Source organism: Arvicola amphibius, chromosome 2 (assembly GCF_903992535.2).
Source record: "Arvicola amphibius chromosome 2, mArvAmp1.2, whole genome shotgun sequence".
NCBI lineage: Eukaryota > Metazoa > Chordata > Mammalia > Rodentia > Cricetidae > Arvicola > Arvicola amphibius.
Genome location: NC_052048.2, coordinates 143,386,104 through 143,409,726, shown reverse-complemented (window position 1 = coordinate 143,409,726; position 23,623 = coordinate 143,386,104). Strand labels below are relative to the sequence as shown.

Sequence of the window (23,623 nt, the reverse complement as noted above, 5' to 3'; positions counted from 1 at the left end):
GACCAATGCCATTCACATCAGAAACAGACACCAACAACCTCTTCTTAATGAAAGAAACGTACCATGTCCTGTCCAAATTAGCAAAAAGCGAACCTGCACCTAATCCGAGTTCCACAAGGGTCACAAGAAAATGTTAAGTAACCACACACAGACACATTCAGCAAGTCCTCTACAGCGCACACTAACATCCACACACAGACACATTCAGAAAGTCCTCTACAGCATCCACTAACATCCACACACAGACACATTCAGCAAAGTCCTCTACAGCGCACACTAACATCCACACACAGACACATTCAGAAAGTCCTCTACAGCATCCACTAACATCCACACACAGACACATTCAGAAAGTCCTCTACAGCGCACACTAACATCCACAACTACAGTGGTGAGGACAGCGCAGTCCTCGGGGGAGTGGATCCACTAAAATGGTCAACTTTTTAAGAAACAATCTAGGAACCACAGATGCTTCTGATGTTTAACAGCCTCCAATTCAACAAGAAGTTCCCAGCCATTCACTCACGTATCTGCTCATGCATTCATTTACTGTCCGTGTGTCATATGGGCTCTCATATGCCATCAAGTACGCACACCAGAAGGCAGGTGTGGGAACCAGGGAATAAATTTAGGTTGTCAGGCTTGACAGCAAGTGCCTTTACCTGCTGAGTCATATTGTTAGCCCTTATCGTGAAAATTTAAATTTAAAGAGCCCTTTTTGGATTCAATGATGCCTTCTCCCCAACAAAAGTTTCTATGATTAAGACCTAATTCCCAGCTTCTCAGAATGTGGCCTTACTTTACAGAGGCGGTACAGTTCAATAGGCTTGTATGGACTTCTTAATCCAGAGGAATTGCCTCTTTCTAAAAGTGGGGTCTGGAGCTGGAACACAGCGGGATCACCGTGCAAAGGGGAGCTATGCTTCCACAAGCTGAGAACCAGCAGAGTGAGGACTCCTTCCCCACAGTCCCAGGAAATGACAAACCTCAGGCACCTTGGCCTTTTGGCTTCCAGCCCCGAGAAGGACAAGGCAGGTTGAGGCAGGAGTTCTTGCTTAGATTTATGCTGTGTGGAAGAGCCGGTATCTTTGGGAGCCATGAACTGAAATGTCCAGTGATAGTGCAGTATACAGAACCTGCTTCCTTCCACATAACCTAGAAGGGAGAGTTCACCACCAGGCATCATAGGGCAATGGGAAAATGGCATCATAAACTCCTGAAGGTAACATGCCCCAGCCATAGGGACTGGAATCCAACCCACACAGGCGCCAGCCACCAGAGCAGTTCTAATGATGTGAGACTGACCATCCCAGAAAAACATGCAAAAAGAACACAACCCAAGCCAGGTGATAGTGGCACATGCCTTTAAGTCCAGCACTCTATGAGGCAGAGGCAGGTGGATCTCTGTGAGTTCAAGGACAGCCTGGTCTACAAGAGCTAGTTCCAGGACAGCCAGAGCTCTTACACAGAAACCCTGTCTTAAAAAACCGAAGACGGAGGGAAGTAGGGAAGAAGGGAGAAAGGGGAGGAGGGGGGAAGGAGGGAGAACTCCTTCTGCCTCAGCCTCCCTTGTGCTGAAATTACAGATGTAAGCCACCATGCCCAGCTTCAGATACAACAACAAAGTGGGTGAAGAGCCACTAAAGGAAAGAGGAACTTGGTTTCTGTCAGTGACCCGATTACCAGCAGAGACCCTAGCCTTCTCCAGCTAGTGAACCTAGAAAAACTGTTAGCTCCACCTCCTGCACCTCAGATGCCTCTTTTTAAATGGGGACACTGGGTTGCTATGAAAATACAGTGGTTCATCTGGTAGCAAGCACACATGAGGTGTTGGGTATTTACTGGCCAAGAGGTCCAAGGCAGAGCACTGTGGAAGAAAACCACTCCCACAGGAGCCCAGCTTATCTGTGTCTGCTTCACTTTGGTTTCTGACCCGAATCCCGGAGAAGGCAATCTTTAACTGTCACTGGTGACACTTTGCTGGTGCACAGAGGTCCTTGTACTCACAGAGAAGCACTATTCACAACTACGAATGCTAATCACACAGGGGCGTCTCCTCAATGGGGGAGATAAAATCAAATACTTGCTTTCATCCAGAAAGCTGAGGGTGGACTTGGTTAAGGACCAGGTGACTTTTCTGCTATCTGTGGAGGCAGGCCTCACTCACCTTTTGCTATAGAGACAGAATGATTCACCCCAGAATGATTATCCCGGACTCTTCCCTCCATAGACTATAACCCATCCTTAGGCGAGAGGTCACAAGTACTCTATGGCCTGCTGATCGCTGTGCTATCGGTCAGAGACCACACTAGACCTTTTAACTATAGAGCCCACCCTCGTGGTCACATGTACTCTGTAAAAGAGTCTCTATGTAGTCACCGTAAGCTTTAGTGTGCACCTGGAACTGGACTGATTGCTGCCTGGAAACCTTTCCCCAAATTGTACTGTTTTAAATATACTGACAATGAATCGCCTGGCATTAGACTCCCAGAAGTCTGATCCAGGTTGACAAAGCCAATCTGTACCCGGTTTTCATTCTTACTCTTCAAGTGGTTCACTTCCCTGTATGACACCTGCAGGGACCCCTCCCCTCCATCAATGCTTGACATCAATGACCCTGTAACCTCTTGCTCACTCATGATCGGTATCAGTTCCACTTTCAACACATTGCTTCCATCTGATTGAGCTAGAGAGTTTACTATTGTTATCTGTCCACTGTCTATCTTATTGGGGGGGGGCCTCTAATCCCAGCACTCGGGAGGCAGACACAGGTAGATCCTTGTGAGTTTGAGGTCAGAGTGGTCTACAGAGCAAGTTCCAAGACAACCAGGGTTATACAGAGGAACCCTGTCTCCAAAAACAAATAAACAACAACAGCACCAAAATAAACAAATAAATAAATGCATCTGTCTTACTCAATTTCCATTCAGCATTAATGTCCTTTAAAAAATACTCATTTTATGTGTACTTGCCTGAATGTACATATATGCACCATGTGAACGCAGGAGCCAGAAAAGGCATCAAATACCATAGAACTCAATCATGAACCACTGTATAAGTGACTGGGACTTAACCTGGGTCCTTTGCAAGATCAGTAAGTGCTCTTAACCACTGAGTCCTCTATCCAGCCCCTTAGCATTCATTTCTAAATCCATCACAGACGAAAAGCATGTGACCACAACACCAAAATGCAGTCATCACTTGGATGGAAGCATGGTAGCTCCTGCCTTCAAGGACATCACCATCTGAGTATCCTCCCAGGCCCTTTGAGTCTCTTCACTTGTCACCTCACCTCCTGCTGATCCCCAACACAGTCTTCCTGGTCTCAGCTTATATCTGCCCACGGCTGACAGCAAGACCTTTTATACCGAGACTACAGAAGGCTTCGCTCCCACAACCCTGATAAATAACAAGGTACCACTGTTTCCTCGATCCCCTTAATTCCCCTTCTTCTGCCAGAGCCTGGCTTACTGGTGATGCAATCTTCTAACAGCACACCCAAACCTCCTTGGAAGGGAAGCCTCCTATTCTCAGTCTTCCTTGGGAAGAAAGGGAATACCAGACTCCACTGATACTGTCCAATTTAAGAAGCCCTTACTAATCTCATGTACATTTCTGGTTTATACAAAATTCCTCATAAAGTAACCTAAATTTAATATGGATGGCTTGCTTTACTGCATATGAAAATGGCCATTTCCTGAAGCTTAGTCCTAATTTATTTTTTCGGTTCACGAGCTGGCAAGGGCTGGGTTCTGCTGTCAGCCATGCCACTCAAGTTCTTTCCCCTGGTCATCTTCATCTTTCTTGTGTCAGTCGTTCCAACCAGAAGTAGAAAAGACTGCCTAAGGAGTAACGGGCGGAAGGTTCTGCTGCTTCTCCAGCAAAGCTTCCTACTGGTGACAGAGCTGGGTCCAAAATGTGTGAACATAAACTGTGACAACCCAGACGGAAGCCTGTGTGTTCTAACAGTTCTAATATGGCTTTCTCTGAACTGGTTCCAGAGACAACAAGCCCAGCAGAATGCTAAATAAAACGTTCTGTTAGGGCAATTAGGGGGTTCCTGCTAAAGATTTCTGCAATGTTGTCCCTAAAATTATTCAAGCTCATAAGAAAAAAAAAAATAAAAAACCATTAAGATAACCGGGTTGGGTCCAGGAGAGGAGTAACAACAGTCTCTTATGTTTTGATTTCCACCTGCCCCCCCCCATGTTTCTTAGCTTAGTGCACTGGGGACCTGATTTCTGTGCCGCCGGCCTGGATATTCTAAAATAACTCTAAAGCCATTTCTGACAACTCTTGAGGCAGTAGTGCCCCACCCCCGGAAACCAAGGACCTAACAGCTACACATGCATAGACTGAGATGTTGGGAACTTTCCATCTCCCTGAATAGGGGCAAGATAACCTTTGGGTGTTGACTCAGCTACTGATGTTTTGACTCAGTCCCTGGGAAAGGAGCAAAGTGACCCTCAGATGTTTCCTCTTACCTCAACTGATCTGGCAACCACTCTCTAGCCAATTATTGGTAATAGCCCTTTAAATAAGCCAATCATAATAGTTAAAGAACAACCCCCAGACATGCCCCCCCTTCCTTTTGTGGTTTTATTCCTTTGAAAGTAGCCTGTACCAGCTATTCGGGGTCTTTCTGGCCTCTCGAATGCTGAAAGACCCTGTCATGACAGAATTAATAAAATCCTAATGCTTTTACATCAACTGTGGTGTGAGAGACGGTCTCTTGGGGTGACTCCTCCTCGGGGATTGGACTCTAGGGTTCAACAATCCCACTGCTCAGCCCAGGAAACAGTTTCCACTTAGTCAACCAGACTAGACAATGAACTGAAGGGGAAAGAGGACTTTATGAAATGGAAACTTCTTCAGAACTTCTTCCTAAGATGCTCATCTTCCCAGATTGGGGGAATAAGGAAGTGAGGGCTTGGTTTTTTGAAGTGAAGCTAAAAGACACTGTGGGTTTTTTGGTGTTTTTTTGTTGGTGGTAGTTTGCTTGTTTGGTTGGTTGGCTTTTTTGAGACAGGCTTTCTCTATGTTACAGTTGTCTGTCTGTCCTGGAACTCACTTTGTAGACCAGGCTGTCCTTGAACTCACAGAGATCTGCCTGCTTCTGCCTCCTGAGTGCTGGGATTAAAGGCGTGTACCACCACTGTCTGACATGTTTTATTAGCAAGACTGTGATTTTAAAGAATGCAATCTTAGGCCCATAAACTAGCTCAGTACGTAACGGCATTTGCTGCTGAGCTTGGCGTGGTCAAAGAGAACAGACTCCTTCAAGGTGTCTTCCAACATCCAATTGTGAGCAGTGACATGTATATGAACACACAACATACACACACACACACACACACAAACAAAAATAAGTGATTAAGTAGACAAATGTAATAAATGAAGTACACATCCCTTTGAATATTTGTCAGACTACCATTTGCCTTGGGAAATCTTAGTCATCCCAGCAGGGACAGCACCAGGCACACTGGCACAGGGAGCCTTTGGATACAGATGACTAACCGTGGCTCAGCTCTGTCCCTAACCCACTCTGGAAACACCACCCTCCACTTCCCCACAGAAGGTCCTAATTTGCTCTTTACTCTAGGACAACTTCACCCCCATGGCCAGCAGATCATGGGTTTTCCTCTTTCCATTTATGAATGCTACTAGGGATTCTGATTCCTCTGATCAGAGAGCAACAGTCAGGAAATTCTCAGAGATCTTCTTTCCTAAGACACTGGAAATTAATCTCACATGTGAACCTTCCCTAAATCTAACAAGTGGAGCCACTTCAAGAAAGAGTAGAGTGAAAGAAAAGACCAGAAAGTATGGTGTTTCAGGTCAGCCCCGGCCGGCCACCTAAGAAAGGTGTGCCTAGTCCTCACGGCAATCCCTCAGCATTGTCGAGAAGGGAAGGATGACGAGAGGATTCTGTTTCCTGTGTCTATCCTACATATGGGGGGAAGCTCTCCTAGCGTTCCAGAATCAGGCCCTCCAAAAGTTTATCACAGACACAAACGCTATGAAACATTCTCCCACCTGGTGTTCAGAATGCTTTACATCATCAAAAAGGAAATCACTAGAAACCATTAAAGCCCTGCTGACACACGGTATGAAAGGATGTTACCCAAAGGACCTGAGAGGATACACTTCTCATCTCTCAGCTGGAAGAGGAATGAGATGACAAGAGTCATAGGAATGAAGAAGACAAAAAGAAAGCAGGGTGCTGGGTAACGCTAACAACGCAGGACGGCACCTACAGACCAGCACACGGCTCCCATTGTGGCCATCAGACCGGCTGACGAGGTAGGTGGCAGGATGCAGACTGCTACTTTTGGTTTCTAGGTTAGAGCATCAGCAGGATAAGAAGTTCTCAATCCCAAATCTACTTTCTCTTTGGGACTCTGGGAACTTCAACCATTCTTTTCCCAACCTGTTCCCTGTGAGCTTCTAGCCACGAGAGGGCAGCCCCATGGGGGTGGGGGCTGGAGGCGGGGTAGAGGGGGTTGGGAGTGGGGTGGAAGGGAGGCTGGGGTAGGGAAGAGCAAGGCTGTAGGATGAGCTCCTTCTGGTCCTATCTCCATTCCAGCAGTTGGCTTGAGCCTTTGATGACTATGGGCCTCCAGCCCAAAGAGCCCAGTCTCAGCTACTCTGGCTCTCCCTCCTAGTTCCTAGCATCTGTAGAACTTTAAGACAACTCTGAGGCCATTTCTGAGGCCTCTCTGCAGTAGTGCTCCCCCCTTCCCTGGGACCCAAGGACCTAACAGCTATACATGCATGTACTGGAATGTTGGGAACTTTCCATCTCCCTGAGTCCTTGTGAATGATCTCCAAATAGAACTCAGTTATTGGAATAGGGGCAAGATAACCCTTAGGTGTTGACTCAGTTCCTGATGTTTTGACTCAGTCCCTAGGAAGGGGTCAAAGCAACACACAAATGTTCCCCCTTAACCCGACTGATCTAGCAACTACTCTCTCGCCGTGGCTGAGACCAATCATTGCTAGTAGCCCTCTGAATCAGCCAATCCTAATAGTTGGAAAAAAAAAAACCAGACTCCCCCTTGTTTCTGTGGCTTTTTACTTTAAAAGTAGCCTGTACCAGCTATTTGGGGTCTTTTGGCTTCTCAAATGCTGAAAGACCCTGTCGTGACAGAATTAAAATCCTCATGCTTTTACATCAACTGTGGTGTGAGAGTGTTTTCTTGGGGCAACTCCTCCTCGGTAATTGGACACTAGGGTCCAACAGATTTAAATGTCTGCTTCCCTCAGTCACTATTCCTATCCCTTTTGCTCTATAACCTCAAGATCCCACATGATTCTCCACATTCAAATGTCCTTTCTGGCGAAGGCCTAGTGTGTGCACTGTGGGACCAGCTAGACCTGACGGCCATGAGACCTTAATTAAAGCTGAGAAGTGATGAGCTTATTCTATCACACATATAATGAATAGGTTGCTCCCACAGACTAATCACTGTTCCTAGGTCACAGTAGATGTAATTTTTCTTTCCTTCTGAAGCAGGCTCACACCATGTAGCACTGGCTGCCCTAGAACTCACTATTTAGACCAGGCTGGTCTCGAACTCACAAAGTTCTGCCTCCCCAGTACTGGGAGTGCTATGCTCTCAGCAGATGTGATTGTTTGTATGTTTTCTGAGACAGAGTTTCTCTGTGAAACAGTCCTGGCTGCCCTAGAACTCACTCTGTAGACCAGGCTGGCCTCAAACTTACAGAGATCCACCTGCCTCTGCCTCCCAGGTGTTGGGATTAAAGGCGTGCGCCACCACTGCCCAGCAAGTCTCATATTTAAGTGTATTCAGGGCTGACGAGATGGCTCAGTGGGTAAAGACACTTGCTGCCAAGCTGAAAACCTGAGTCAAGTCCTGGGACCACATGGTAGAAGGAAAGAACCAGCTCCAACTGCCACATGTATGCCATGGTGTGTGTGTGTGTGTGTGTGTGTGTGTGTGTGTGTGTGTGTTCAGAAATAAAGTCATGATGCTAGGCTACAATTTAGTCTCCCTACAAGCTGCCATGCTTCCTGTACACTGTTGCACTGAGCTTGTACACAGCTCACAGCTTACTACAGGCATGCGCACAAGTCGTGTTCTAGAAATCTCCTTCCTTTTTTCAGGCCATTTGGTTGTCTAACAAAACAACATTGTTTACGCTGTGAAACATCTCATACCACAGGTGTGGTTATCATCTAACCTATACCCCATCATCCATAGTTCTTGAAAAATTTAATTAAAACAGAATGTATGTAGTCAAATCTCTTTTTTACACAGGAATATTTCATCTGTGTAATGAATTTCCTTCATCCAATTATGAGTCACATAATGTCTGGCTGTTCCACTCTCTGTGGTCCTAAGATTAATCAGTGGACTCAAAGTCTAACCCTCCCATTACAATGGAATCTGGACTGTAAGTGCACAGTTATCACTGTCTACAGTAAGGCTTTGCACAAGACAGTTAGCATACGCAGAGTGCAGAGACAATGATACACGAAGTGACCTTTCCCTGATGGCAGGAATAAATGGTGCCACACAAGCCTTCAGGGAAAGGAACTGCCCACTCACCCTACTCTTTAAGAAGCCTGATCAATTGGTTTTTAATCACACCTGCTGGTACACGCCAGGAATTCCAGCACTCAGGAGACTGAGGCAGGAGGGCTGTGAAAGTCTGAGGTCAGTCAAGGTTATACAGCAAGACCCTGCCCACCCTTACAAAAAAAAGTGTTAATGTCAAAAAAAAGTTTAAGAGAGAATCAAAGCTGAAGAGACTCTAAATTCTAGATCCAAGGTTCTTCTACATTCTCATGTAATTACTTTAATTTCATTGCCCCTTTTAAAAAAGAACATGGGTCTAGAGCAGTGGAGCATACACGCCCGTAACCCCAGGACTCTGAAGGCTAAGGCTGAGGGTCCTGGGTTTAAAGTCAGTCAGAAACTGCACAGCCGAGATCTTGCGAAAGAACAGAGAAGCAGATGGAAGGATGGAGGCAGGAGTGGAAGGAGAGTAGAGAAAATTAACTATGAAGAAAAAAATTAGGGCAAATAACGGATTGCCTTATTAGTTGATTTTACTCAGAACAATGGGAAACATCACGACAAGCCATACAGCCTCAGTGAATACTCTGTCTAGCTCAGCAGATAGACCCTGCTTTTGGCCACTGTATTTGACTCTCTCAACTGACAGCCATATCACACTAGATGTGATTCCTGAGCACAGTATCTGATTAAGCCATATTTAATATGGCCCAAACTCAAATTGATCTTGATGCTGCCACAAACAGTTTGAGGCCTGCTCCTCAAGCTAATGAATTTCCTAAACAAAAATTACTCTAAAACAGGAAAATGCATGCCCTTTAATCTCTGAAATCACCATTCAACCCACAAAGTTGTTTACTGTGAAACAAAAACATTTAGAATATATTAAGGAACTAGCCATCCTTTCCAAGATGCGACAGCCGTGTCACAGGATAGCTCTGCACATTCTCAGCACAAACGACTTGATACTATGCAGGGACCTCGGGACTCAAAACTCAACAGATTCCCTCAGCTCACTGCCACGGAAACCTTGAAATCACACTTTGCATTTTAATAAGAGCTTTGGTTTAATGATAAAGCAAATTCATTTAGATACCTAATCTGAAACCACAAAACAAGTCGTTCTTGATGTTCTAACTACACAGACACTGAGCAGTTTCCTTGCAAAGCTTCAAGGCAAGTTTTGAAACCTTTCTGGGAAGCCAGCAAGATGGTCAACCCATAAAGGTGCTGTTGCCGTCAAGCCTGAAGACCTGAGTTCAATCCCTGGGTTCCTAGGGTAGAAGACAATCAACTCCTGAAAGGTCCGCTGGCCTCCACAAGAAAGTGCACAGACCCACGCAATAAACATATAGTAAGATTCCTTTTCTTTTAATTTCCAGAGTTCATGGTCTGGAAGAGTTCACAATCATTTACTTTGACCTCTTCAACTCCTGGTGTCTCAAATTCTCACACAACACCATTGTGGTGCTGTGGAAATTGCTGGCCCAGGCTAGCTAACTGTGCTACAGTTTTTGTTAATACACAATTTTTTCACTGTAGATCCACTCTCTAAGCAAAAAGCAGAATCACATTTTAAAATAAAGTATTAAGTAGCAAGTGTATGTCTTTTTAAAATTCTGCCAAGGAAAGAATGTCCTATTTAATTCCAATGAACAACTCAGATCCACAGGACACCGTCTGGACGGAGGTGAATGAGGAAGGTAACAACTACTCTCAGCTACTGGGCATTTCTAAAAATATTTCAAAGAACAGTTTTAAGGAGTCTAATTCTACAGAGAAAAGTCCATACCTCAGCCATAGAGAGAAGAACTAGGTTCTAGCACACCTGAGAGCTGAAGGAAGGAAAAGAATCTTTGGAAAAACAAAACACTAGACTCTGAAACTAAGATCTTAGCTTAAAATATAGAAGGTCTTACCTCCCATTGTAAGTGGGGCGGGATATTTCGTATCTGAAGTTTCCGAATCCTGCAGAAGAATTAAAACGTTTTAAGGAACAAACTTACAAAAGAAAAACACACCAGTAGCCAACACAGAATTTAAGAAATACTTAAAATACAGATTTTAATTTAACTGCACAAGATGAAATGAGGAATACAGCCCAGGGAAAAAGCACGCCAACTCCCAGGGATGCCCATGACACACGGACTTGGCATTCTTAAATGACTGAAATTTTCTAAACCACAAAAACAGACAGATAAATTCATTTGTTCTGATGACTATGTTTAGCTCCTGAGCCCCCTTTCCTCAGCTTAAGCCTCCCAGGGCACAAACAGAGCTTTAGTCCAGATATTTTTGTTCTGAGATCACAGCCAAGGGGCTCACGATAACTTTCAGGGATCTTGCGACAGAAGGAAATTCACATGTTTTCACTACTTCCTGACTGTAACATTCAATGCATTCTTTCATCATGAGTGCTGGATATAAGCCATAGTACCTGTAATTCTCAAATCAATAAAAATCAGGTACTCTCATGCCATGAAAGGCGCAGTAGATCTATTAAATGTCAACTGCATTTAGTGCCAAGAAATTTACTATGTTGCCAAACTCATACATACACACACACAAGCATTCATGCATGCACATACCCAAACACCGTGGTCTCATGCAGACTAACCTAGAATGACCTTGAACTCCTGAGGTCACTGCCTTTACCTTTTGAGCACTGGGCTTATAGCTATGTGCCATCAAGCCTTATTCATGCAATGCTGGGCACTGAACCCAGGGTCTCATACATAAAGAAAGTATATCAACCAAGAGCCATTCCCTAGCTCCCCATGATTATATTGAAAAGTATATACTACTATATCATTTGCTAACTGTATGGGCTCAGTGTTCTTTTCTGGAGATAGGCTCTCTTGCACTGTATCCCAGGCTGGCCTGGAACCTGCAGCAATCTTCTTTCCTGAGCAGGCTTGAACTAGTACACCAGGTTTTGCTAACTGCATTTTAAAATAGATTCTTTAGCAATCCTATGCATTTAAAGATATCCTAGTGTAAGCAGAGACTGCACATTTGTTTCCTGGCTGCCCAGACCTGAATAATCACACAAAAACTATATTAATTACAACACTCTTTGGCCTATTAGCTCAGTCTTCTTATTAACTAATTCTTGCATCTTAATTAACCCATTCTATGTATCTATGTATCACCACAAGGCTGTGGCCTACTTATTGGTAAGATTCCGGCATCTGTCTCCTTCGGCAGCTACATGGCGTCTTTTCTGACTTTGCCTACTCTATCTCTGTTCAGATTCCCTGCCTGGCTTTATTCTGCTAAATCATTGGCCGAAACAACTTTTTTATTAACCAATGGTAATAAAACATATTCACAGCATACAGATGGGAATCCCACATCATCCTAGGACTTGGGAAATGGCTTAGTCAGTAAAGTACTTGTGCACAAACATAAAGGTTTGACCTCTATCTCAATTACCCTTTTAAAAAGCTGGACACAGTGGTGCACGCTTTTAATGTCAGTATTTAGGAGGCAAAGAAGGCTCTGTGAGTTCAAAGCCAGCCTACACAGTGAGTGCTAGACCAGCCAGCTTACATAGAGATTTCTAGGCTAACCAGGGCTTCATAGTGAGATCTTGTCTCAAACAAGCAAACAAACAAAAAGACTGAGAAAAACACTTCTTTGACCTCACATTCAATCACATGAACATATGCACACTAATAATAATGATGATAATACTGGCACTTGGGAGGGTGAGGCAGGAGGATTATTGTGATTGAAGCCAGCCTAGAGTCAATGTAAAATTTGAATTGAAAATAAGTTAGTAGGTTTCAGTATAAAAAATCCACAACACAGAAAACATTAGGAATCTTCATCTGTAGTGGATTGTGATAAAGTAGTCCCATACTAGCTCAGAATAAAGTATAATAAAGAGTTCTTTATTTAGGGGTAGACTCACAGATCAACAGTCCTCTGCATGAGCAGGGAACAGGAACTGAATCCCACAGCTGAGAGAGAGAGAGACAGAGAGAGAGACAGAGAGAGACAGAGAGAGAGACACAGAGAGATACAGAGAGAGAGGCTGCTCACGTTTTTTTACATTTTTATAGTACCAAGGCCACACCCAAAGTGGTCCAGCATCTCAAAGGCCATTGGCTGAAGGAGTTCCCACAGCACTTCCCCCTTTTATCTAAATAAGAGCGTTCAAAACCCAATACAAAACTATATACAATAAGAACAAATATCAAGTATAAAAATTCAGAGACTCCATGCTCACAATCTACATTGGAGCAGAAGGGAATTGCATTCAATAATTTTCATATACAGTAAAACAGCAAATCACCAGGGAGAGCAGACCAAAATAGTAAATATAATGTCAGTTAAGGAAAAAAAATTGAGCACCACCTAATTAGAATATACAGAGAAAATGTTGCTTTGTTCAAGAATAATCCCCAAGTCAGGCATATTAGGAAAGAAGGAATGCAGTTCCAGCACTCGATGGGCTAACAAGATGGAAGGCAGGAACAAACGCCCAAACTCGTCCTCGACCGCGCGCACACACACACTCACGCACACACCCTGCTAAGTTCTCTACACTATGTCCTGGACATGCTCTCCATTGCTTCGCTCACACTGTAAGCATCCACCCTGTGTAACTAAGCAGAGAATATGCAGATGGGAACCTATCTTACCAAGCATTTGACAGGCTTGGAAGCAGAGGGAAGACACTGAGTCTCTACCCACTCTGAATACTGTGGGAGCGGCTATCTCCATAAAAATTTCCCTAAAGTCAATGTGTAAATGTGCATATACTCACATCATAAAACCAAATGTCCAAGAAATTCTTTAGGGTGCTAACCTTTGAGAAACAGTTTTGTTCCCGAAACGCTTAAGAAGGCACACACCTCTCATTTACCGATTAAACGTCCTTTTGGAATAATCATTTCCTAAATGATCATCCAGTTTCCTAATCAACCAAAGGTGCCAACCATACTCAGATGGCAGAGAAATACCATCTCTGCCAAGAAAGGACCTGAGAAAGGCAACCCAACCTACACTGCTCACCTCTGGTGTCCGTCTCAGTCAATTAGAATTACATCCCATCTAGGCTGATTCTAAATGTTTAAGAGTCAAGTAAATATTTATGTTTATAGACGGTTTCTGCCGAGTGTGGTGGTACATGCCTGTAACCCAAACACCCTGGAGGGCTAAGCTAAAGGTCAGCCTTGCCTACCTGCGGATCTGGAAGCCAGAAACCTGACAGACACTTCTATATACATGCATGTTTGTAACAGTTCAATTCCAATATAAGCTAAATGGTGTTTCATTCCCTGGAACATCACATATTGTCTTAGTGAAAGTTTCTATTGCTCTGAAGAGTCACCATGACTACAGCAACTCTTATAAAGAAAACGTTTAATCGGGATGGCTTGCTTAGTTTCAGAGGATCAGTCCATCATCATCATAATGGTAGCATGGAGGCATGCAAGCAGATGTGGTGCTGGAGTTGAGTGTGCTACATCTTAACCAATAGGAAGTCAACTGGCTGTCACACTGAGGGAAGCTGAGCAAAAGAGACCTCAAAGCCAGCCCCACAGCGACACACTTCTTCCAATAAGGCCACACTTCCTAAGAGTGCCACTCCCTTTGGGGTCGTTTTTCAAACCACCACACACACACAACACACACACACACACCACATACATAAGATACAGGATAACAGTGTTATCTTGGGAATATAGAACAGTGCTTAGCCCCAGGCAAGTACTCAACAGGTTTAAACTTTTTATATGTTTAGTTAATGGAAGGGAAAGGAAAGCCTATGTGACTGAAATCCAGGCAGGGGACAAAAACAGGAGGTCTAGAAAATTTGAGGCCAGCCTGGACTACACACAGGACACTTTCCAGTCTAGCCTGGGCTATGTATTTCAAACAGCCAACAGAAACTCCAAAATAGAAGGAAAGCACAAGATTAACAGGAATTGGCATTTCTGCTGAGTTTCTTAAATCTTATATAGAAGGAAAAAGAAAATTGCCACACTCAGTACAAGAATGAAAACTACACTAAATTATTTAAGTATACAAATCATTAAAAAACAAAAACCAACTTTCAACATAACCTATTTATAAATTTAAGAGATTTCTCCCCAGAGGTAAATGGATTCTAAGATCACCTACTTATCCGGAACTGGGGAGGATGTGACTCGGTGCACTGCAGGACACATGCCTTGCATGTACAGGGCCCTGGCTCCACCCTCACACTGGGGAGAATAGTCATATACTGACACATTCATTATGAAAATTCAATAAGCAGTGTATGTTATAAAAAAAAAAAAACAAAAAAAAAAACAAGTTTAACCACAGGATAAGGAGACTCCAAAATTTTAAACTGCACTTTCAAGATCTTTAGTTAACTTGATGTGATTTTATGTAAATCTTCAAATTGATACCGAGTTCTTTTTCACGGTGACTCCCAGGCAGCTGGCTGTGTCAAGATACCAGTCTGTTAGGAGCTCACTGAAGCGGACGATGATGTAGCTCCACACGTTCTGTGAGAAGCACGCAGCCATGAAGTAGCAGCTGGTGCCCTGGGTGAACAGTGGAAGGGTTGTGTGTCAGGCTCCGGGGTGGGAACAACAAACAAGGTTTTCCCATGAAGCAGGAGTGTGCCTACTGTTGAGGAAGGGGCATTCCTGTCACAGAGCAAGGAGAGCTGGAGAGAAGGAGGAGCAAGTCTATGCATTGTGGATGCCATTCTGAGTGCTCTCGACTTGGTTGTTTAAGGGGGTGGGGGAGGGAAAGGAGTAGGGCTCAGTAATACACACCTTTATTCCCAGCACTCTGGAGGCAGAAGCAGGTGGATCTCTGAGTTTGAGGCCAGTCTGGTCTACAGAGCCAGTACTAGGACAGCCCAGGCTATACAGAGAAACCCTGTCTAGATAAAAACAAAATTAAAAATAAAAATAAAGAGGAAAAGGAAGAGGGGGGCATTCCTGGACTGACAAACACTACTGTGCCTTGGTGGTCAAGGCCAAGAAGAGCAAGCAGAAAAGTTTTCAATCTCTCTAAAGATTATGATGTCTGCCAATGTCGTTGGAAAGTCCCAAGCAAAGAAGTCTAGAAGCCAAACACCCAAGATTCAGTGTCTTGTTACTCCACCTGTCCTGCAACCCAAACACAGCCGAGGTATTGCTCTGAAGAAGCACACTAAGAAAAACAAGGAAGAGGCTGCAGAATATGCTCAACTTTTAGCCAAGAGAATGAAGAAAGCCAAAGAAAAACAGATTGTCGGAGCTTCTAAATCTATGTTCAGTCAAAATCAAGTCTTTAAAACTAACAAATAATCAGACCTTAGATTTAAAACAAACAAAAACAGTAATTGACACTAAAGTAGAAAAACTAGTAAGCTGAGTCTCCATATTCCCATTCCCAGCAATCAAGTTCGATCTGGATCGTGTTCATTCTACACCCTGCCCCCAAAGCCCAGCTCAGGTAGATCACACTGCAACAGTGTAAACAAGGCAAGGGCCACGTTCAACATGACCACAACTCCAGCCCCACACAAGACAGACTAGCCAAGACTCTGTCAGCAGAGACCCAGGTTGCTCATAACTGTCATCTGCAGTTGGTTTGTTCACATCAAGGTCTTAATAATATGTTTACATTCAGCTGGCACAGTCCCAGGTCATAAATCCTCTCTGATTCTAGAGTTTACCTATGGCTTCCCCTCTGCCCAACATCAATAACCATTTACTAAACTGAATGTGATATACAAAGACAGCATGAAACACTCATAAACTCCCCAAATTACCAAGAAATAAAACAACTCAGGGTGCATAGTGGGGCACTCCTGGAATCCCAGCACTGGGGAGAAAAGGCAGAAAGGTGGGGGTTCAGCCATTCTACTCCTACTCAGCAAGACCCCATCTCCAAACCCCCTCCCCTCCAAAGAAGACAAAGGCAACTGAAGCTGCCCCGCGCTAGTTTCTATGCTGCCTCCCTGAGCATCATCTGCAACTGGAAATGTTATCAGTCTCACGACTTATTTATAAATACATGTGTCTCTAAAAATGGTTCAGACTGGGTGTGGTGGCTCACACCTCTTGTCCCAGTACTCGAGACACAGAAGCAAGAAGATCTCTGAGTTGAAAGCCAGCCTGGTCAACGATGTGAATACTATCTAGGTCAGCTAGAGTTACACAGAGAGACCAAACAAGGGCTGGAAAGATGGCTCACTGGGTTAAGAGCACTGGTTTTTCTTTCTAGAGGTCCTGAGTTCAATTCCCAGCAACCATGTGTTGGCTCACAGCCATCTATAGCGGGATCTGATGCATAAAATGAATAAATCTTTAAAAACTAACTAAATACAGGCATCAGACTATCAAGCATAGTGGTTTCTGCTTGCTACCTCAGCTAAGGAAGGAGATTCAACACAGTTCAAGATCAGTCTACCCAAACCACAGTGAATTCCAGATCAACCTGGATTACAGAGTAAAACCTGATCTCAAAACCTCATGGGGGTGGGGCAGGTAAAGGGGAGGAAAAAGAAAGAAAACAAGCCAACAAGTGACTTTAAATAGCTGAATACAGAGGGCTCAGGCCTGTAATTCCAGCACCCAGAAGGCAGAAGAGGAAGGAGCGTGTTCAACATCACCCTCAGCTACATGCAAAGTTCAAAGCCGACATGGGCTACATGGAACTCATTCACTGACCTGCCAGGATTCCCAGCCTCTCCTCGGTGGGAAACTGACATTTGTGTCAAGTCTGGTATCTTGAATTTGATGCCCGAGTCCCATCAACAGGAGAGAACAAACTCTCATAAGATGTCCTCTGACCTTCCCGTGCTCCATGGTACACCTGAGCACACACACTAATAAATTGTGATATAGGTACACTTGTGCACACACTCTAATAAATGTGATAAAGGAACACTTGAGCACACACACTAATAAATGTGAACTCACTTATACACCCTCTCTTTTTCTTTTCTTTTTAGTTTTTTGAGACAGGGTCTCTCTATGTAGTCCTGAAACTCGCTTTGTCAACTAAGATCCTCCTACTTCTGCCCCCTGAATGCTGGGATTAAAGGCATGAGACACCATGCCCCGCCTGGCCTGGAAGTCTTGACCCCACCTCAGTTTCCTAACTGCTGGGATTTCAGGTGTGCCTCCACATGCCTGGCTCTCTGGCTGTCTTTTTATATTGTGGTCATATTTTATTCAAGTTGAATCCATGACTTTCTTACTCTGCCAAGCCTCCCATAAGACCGAATCAGAATTCTTCTATAAAGAATTACAGCAGGGCACAGTGGCCATTGTAATCCCAGAAATTTGGGAGGCTGAAGTGTGAGGATTCCACGTTAGAGGCCAACCTGGGCTGCACAATGAGAGCTCACTTCATTCAGCAAACAAACAAAACGCTAGAAATGGTAACACACACTTATAATTTCAGAAGGAAAAGGTAGAAGGATCACCACAAGTTAAGTGGTTAGCCTGGGGCTGGGGAGATGGCTCAGATGTTAAGAGCACTGTATTTTCTTCCAGAGGTCCTGAGTTTAATTCCCAGCACCCACATGGTGGCTCACAGCCATCTGTAACAAGATCTGGTGCCCTTTTCTAGCATGCAGGCAGAATACTATACACATAATAAATAAATCTTAAAAAAAAAAGGGGGGGGGGAGAAGCCAGCCTGGGCTACATAGTGAGTTCTAAACCAGCCTGGGCTACATTATCAAGCCCTTTCCCTGAAAAATCGCTTGAATATCTGAAGAGCAGTAAGTTCAGAAAAATCAGGGTAAAGGTTTAACTCTTTCCTTGCCACAGTAATGATGCCTCTTACCACCTTCCTCTCACCTCTGAGACTACTGCAGCTGCTCACACTAAGTAACCCTACCTCATTCCAGAGGTTTACATAGACCTTTTTTGTTGATTTTTAAAGCTCAGTGCTTTCTAATGAGACTCAAGAGCTCAGAAATATTGGGAAAATTGAAACTCTTTAAAGAATAATCTGCAGTACTAGGTGTGATAGTAAACATCTTTAATTGCAACACTCAGGAGGCAGAGGCAGGCAAATTTGCAAATTTGGTATCAGCTGTGGGTACATAGAAAGGCCCCTTTTTTTTATTTGTTTTTAAATCAATCTGTTTCCCTAGCATGCAGAGGCCCTGAATTCAATCTCAAAATTCTTTTTTTTAAAAGAAATTATTCTGCAATTTTCACAGGCAAGGAATGGGGAAGGTCACCTGTGGTTTGACACTGCCAGCCCCGGGTGAAACAGGAGGCAACTGTATAACCGACTCCCGTTTCCTACAACAGGCACAGTAAAGCGTGCCCTGGAACGGCCTTCCCAACACACTTCACGCACCCAGTTCACTCATCCATGGCTTCTTGAAATCCCCTCCAAGACAAACCAGCCTCAAGTAAACACGTCTCCACCTCCACCCTCAGGAGTCCACAGACATCTGTCTCCCTTTCAGGGTGAGCTGTGCTCTGCTGTTTTCTAAACAGACCAAATGCTTTCAGTACAAAGTCAGACTCAAGCATTCTGTATATTATTTGATCTCAGTAATTCTTTCTGATGATCATTTTATCCCACATTTGGTCAGTGAAACTGCATCTCCCTGTTGGTACCTACAACTTTTGGATAAAATTCCATTTTGAGAGCAGTTCTGCTTTCTGTTTTTGGTGGGAGGGAGGCAAGTACTGGAGTCAGACCTGGGGCCTCGAGCTCGGCAAGCATTCTACCGCCTGCTTGCGTATGCAGTCTTTCAGGTGCTGGGTTTCTTGCCCCCACCTGTCTCTCCTTTGGTCATCAACAGTGCAGTGTCTACAATCTGACCACTGAAGGGTCATCCTTACTCGATTGATCCCATCTTAGAGAGGGGGAGAGCACAGAGGGGGTGGGGGAGAACGAACAGAAACATACTAATAATTTCTAACTCAAATTTTAGGTTGCAAGCATTTTGCAGAAGCCTTTGACAGTTACATCTAGGGATAAGATGACAGCAGGTGTAAGAAATGCACACACACAAATGGTACCTCATTTAACCCTCACAGTCACCATTTCTTAAGTTAGGAACAAAGATAAAGTAGTTTCATGTTAAATACACAGCACATGAGCAACAGGGTCAGGGACCGCCTCTGGGCATTCTGGAGCCAATCTTCTCCCTTAAGACCAATAACCACATCCCAGTAATAATATGTGGGCAAGTTATAGATTTCAAATGTCCTGAGTCCAAAAATGCAAACTGTTCAAGATGGGGAATTCTCCTAAGCAACGACGATGCCCAGGAGGACATTCTCACACTTCACTCCATGTGCGGGGTTCATGGTCACAACACAGTGACTGTCAACGTGACAGGATCTAAAATCACCTCGTGAGTATTTTTTGCTTTTTGGTTAACTGAGATGGGAAGAGCCACCCCAGCTGTGGGCAGGCCCTCCAGTGGTGGCCTAAATATAACCAAGTCTGAGATGGGAAAAGCGCGACCGTCCTCCTGCCCCAGTCTCCCACAGGAAAGCCTGTCAAACCGTGCAGCGTGGTCCTGCAGTGCGGCCTCCTCAATTCACCACCTGGTGGCTCTCTGTGTAGGCCACAAGCTGTCACTCTAGCTGTGCCAGAGACAGTTCATACCCAAAGAGGATCTGTTCTTCCAGTGCACACAGTTATCATACAACTCCAAAATATTCCTCAATTGCTGTTGGGAGTGCAAACTTGTACAGCCGCTCTAGATTTCTCAGAAAATTGGGAATCAATCTACTTCATGACCCAGCTATACCACTCAATCATAGCACCAGGACACTTGCTCAACTATGTTCATAGCATTATTCCTAATAGCCAGAACCTGGAAACAACCTAGATGCTCCTCAACAAAGAATGGATAAAGTATATATGGTACATTTACACAATGGAGTACTACTCAGTGGTAAAAAAAATGACATCTTAAAATTTGCATGCAAATGGACAGAACCAGAAAAAAAAAAAAAACATCCTGAGTAAGGTAACCCAGATCCAGAAAGACAAATATAATATGTACTCACTCATAAGCGGATATTAGACATAAAGCAAAGAATAACCAGCCTACAGTCCACAACCCCAGAGAAGCTAGGCAACAAAGAGGACCCTAAGAGAGACATACATAGATCCTGTTAGGTAGGAGAAAAAGACAAAATCTCCTGAGTAAAATGGAAGTGTAGGGGGCAGGGAAGGAAGAAAGGGGAGAGGGAAGAAAGAAAAGGAGAGGAGAAGAAGGAAGGGAAGAAAATGTATAGCTCAATAAAAACAATAAAAAAAATTTAAAAGAATTGGTTCAGGGGGCTAGAGAGATGGCTCAGAGGTTAAGAGCATTCCCTGCTCTTTCAAAGGTCCTGAGTTCAATTCCCAGCAACCTACATGGTGGCTCACAACCATCTGTAATGGGGTCTGGTGCCCTCTTCTGGCCTGCGGGCATACACACAGACAGAATACTGTATACATAATAATTAATTAATTAATTAATTAATAATAAAGATTTTTTTTTAAAAGGAATTGGCTCTTCAAATTTCTGTAACAGTTAACAATGGAATCTAGAGACTAAAGCGATTTATTGTGAGAGTCTACAGGCATTGTTAGGTAGAGCAAGCATGTTAATTTAAAATATGAATACTATCAATTTTTAGTTTGTCTTTGATCAAACTTGGTGTAAATGTTCATGGTTATCCCATATGAATATCGTTTCATGCTTATATGGGAAATCACAGCCAAACAGTTCACTGTCCCCAAAACAGGCAAGATTCCACTGCTGTGATATTTAGTCATCAAATCATAAATCACCATCTCCTCTTCTCTCTTTATTCAGTAAATAAGCCAGGCAGTATTAGTAAACACCTTTAATCCCAGTATTCGAGACCAGCCTGGTCTCAGAGTGAGTTCAAGGACAGCCAGGGCTACACAGAGAAACACTGTCTGGGGGAAAAAAAAGATTCAGTAAATGATATTTGTGAAGTCACAAACTAAATTTGTGCTTTCACTGTACCGTCTCTAATAGTAGATGTAAAATGAAACTTCACAGCTGGGCAGTGGTGGCGCACGCGCCACTCCTCCCATTCCAGACCCTGCCTCTCAGAAAGCCCAAAGGTCACCTCCTCCTCCAGAGTTGCTCAAGACCACGCCTACAGATATTTAAGACCCAACTTGCCATGTGATTTCTTACTGCCTTTCCAAAACACACTCACTAGTTGCTTTGCTCTGTTTATTAAACCTTGATTTATTAATTCAGCTTGATTTGGTTTGTTGTATTGGCAGAGAAACCTCCAAATCGGGGGAGTTTATAAAAAATACCTTATCATTTAAGAGGCAAAACTATCAGGTATGGTAGTACACCTTTAATACCAGCACATAGGAGGCAGAGGCAGACAGATCTCTGAGTTCGAGGTCAGCCTAGTCTATAAATGAGTTTTAGGACAGTAAGGGTTGTTGCACAGAGAAACTCTATTATAAAAAGAAAAGGAAAAGGAAGGAAGGGAGAGAGGGAGGGAGAAAAGAATGGAGGGAGAGAAGAAGGAAAGAGGGAGGGAGGGAGGGAGGAAGGAAGGAAGGAAGGAAGGAAGGAAGGAAGGAAGGAAGGAAGGAAGGAAGGAAGGAAGGAAGGAAAGCAAAACCAAGAGAGAACACATTGCTGTCTTAAAATGCTGCAACTGGGCTGGGGAGACGGCTCAGCAGATAAAATGCACGAGCCTGAGTGTAGAGGAAGCTCATTTGTCAAGTCCTGAGCAAGTGTGTTGTTGACACAGTGACACGGCTACAGCCATGTCAAGGACCACAGCATAGTCCCCCCCCCCCCCCCGTATTTAAGGCCTGAAGACTGCACTGCTCCTCCACAAAGACGGCTTCTACCAAGATCAGCTAACCCTGCCTCCTTGTTAGCTTGTATCTGCTCCACTTCATGTTCAGCTGCATGCAATAACCCTGCCTCCCTGCTCAACTGTATATAATAAACGTATGCTGAGCTTTCAAGGTGCTGCAGCTTCCTCATCAGAGATCCAGTCCAGCCAACCCCAGCTTTTCTGTCCAAGTGCCTGTGTATTCCTGGAGCTGGACAAGGCACCCGAGGACCCGATTTCGAATCCCTAACACCCACATAAAAGCTGATTATGGCCACAATTGTCTCCTACCTTTAGGGGTGGATCAGATGGATCATGAAAAACCACTGGCAAGTCAGCCTATCCAGCCCCATGTAAATAAAGCAGATGATACAGCAGGACACCCAAAGTCCTTCTCTCCCCTTCATGCAAAGGTGTTCACATCTACATGCAAAGGTGTTCACATCTGCATGCATGAGTGCACACATGAGAGTCTATTGAAAGATGAGCTTATTTATGTACATCTTTCATTAGTTATCCAGATCATCTTTTAGGAGGCAACCCTCAACTTTAAAGGTGCTAGTTCTGCACATAGATAAAAGCCTGGGGAAATGACCGCACAGCCGCCTTCCAGCTGCCAGGACAGTTCTTTGCCCCATCCTCTCACAAAGGTGTGTTCCCCCACACAAGGCTTCGGGTCTCACATCATTTCCTTAGGGAAAGTTGAGATATGACCTAAGACTTAGCTGAACTTTTAGGAAGGGACCAGAGGTCCAGACAAGAGATTCACTAAACAAATTACACCATATGCCAGGCAATACGGCAAACACAATACCAGCATTTAAGAGGCTCAGGCAGGAAGCCTAGGCTACAGAGTGAGTTCTAGGACAGCCAGGGCTACATAGAGAGACTCTGTCTCAAAACAAAACAACAAAACAAACTCATGAAGAAAGCACATTATAAAAACAAAGTATGCACTTACCAATAAAAACTTCTCCAAGAGCAAACAGATGACACACAGACACTACTAGAGATGAAGAAGACACACAGACACTACTAGAGACGAGGACACATGGACACTACCAGAGACGAAGACACACGGACACTACCAGAGACGAGGACACACAGACACTACTAGAGATGAAGAAGACACACGGACACTACTAGAGACGAGGACACACGGACACTACTAGAGACGAAGACACACGGACACTACCAGAGACGAGGAAGACACACGGACACTACTAGAGATGAGGCAGAATTTTAACTCAAACACTAACCACA

The 23,623-nt window shown here is 44.1% G+C and overlaps 1 protein-coding gene across 1 annotated transcript in view; it reads right to left on the bottom strand.

Annotated features, from left to right (window-relative positions):
• Igf2bp3 (insulin like growth factor 2 mRNA binding protein 3) overlaps nt 1–23,623 on the bottom strand; it is a 145,110-nt gene that overhangs the window by 78,639 nt on the left and 42,848 nt on the right. Inside the window, exon 3 of the mRNA XM_038318613.1 lies at nt 10,463–10,511. Coding sequence (XP_038174541.1) covers nt 10,463–10,511 — 49 coding nt within the window. The remainder of the gene's footprint in view (nt 1–10,462; nt 10,512–23,623) is intronic.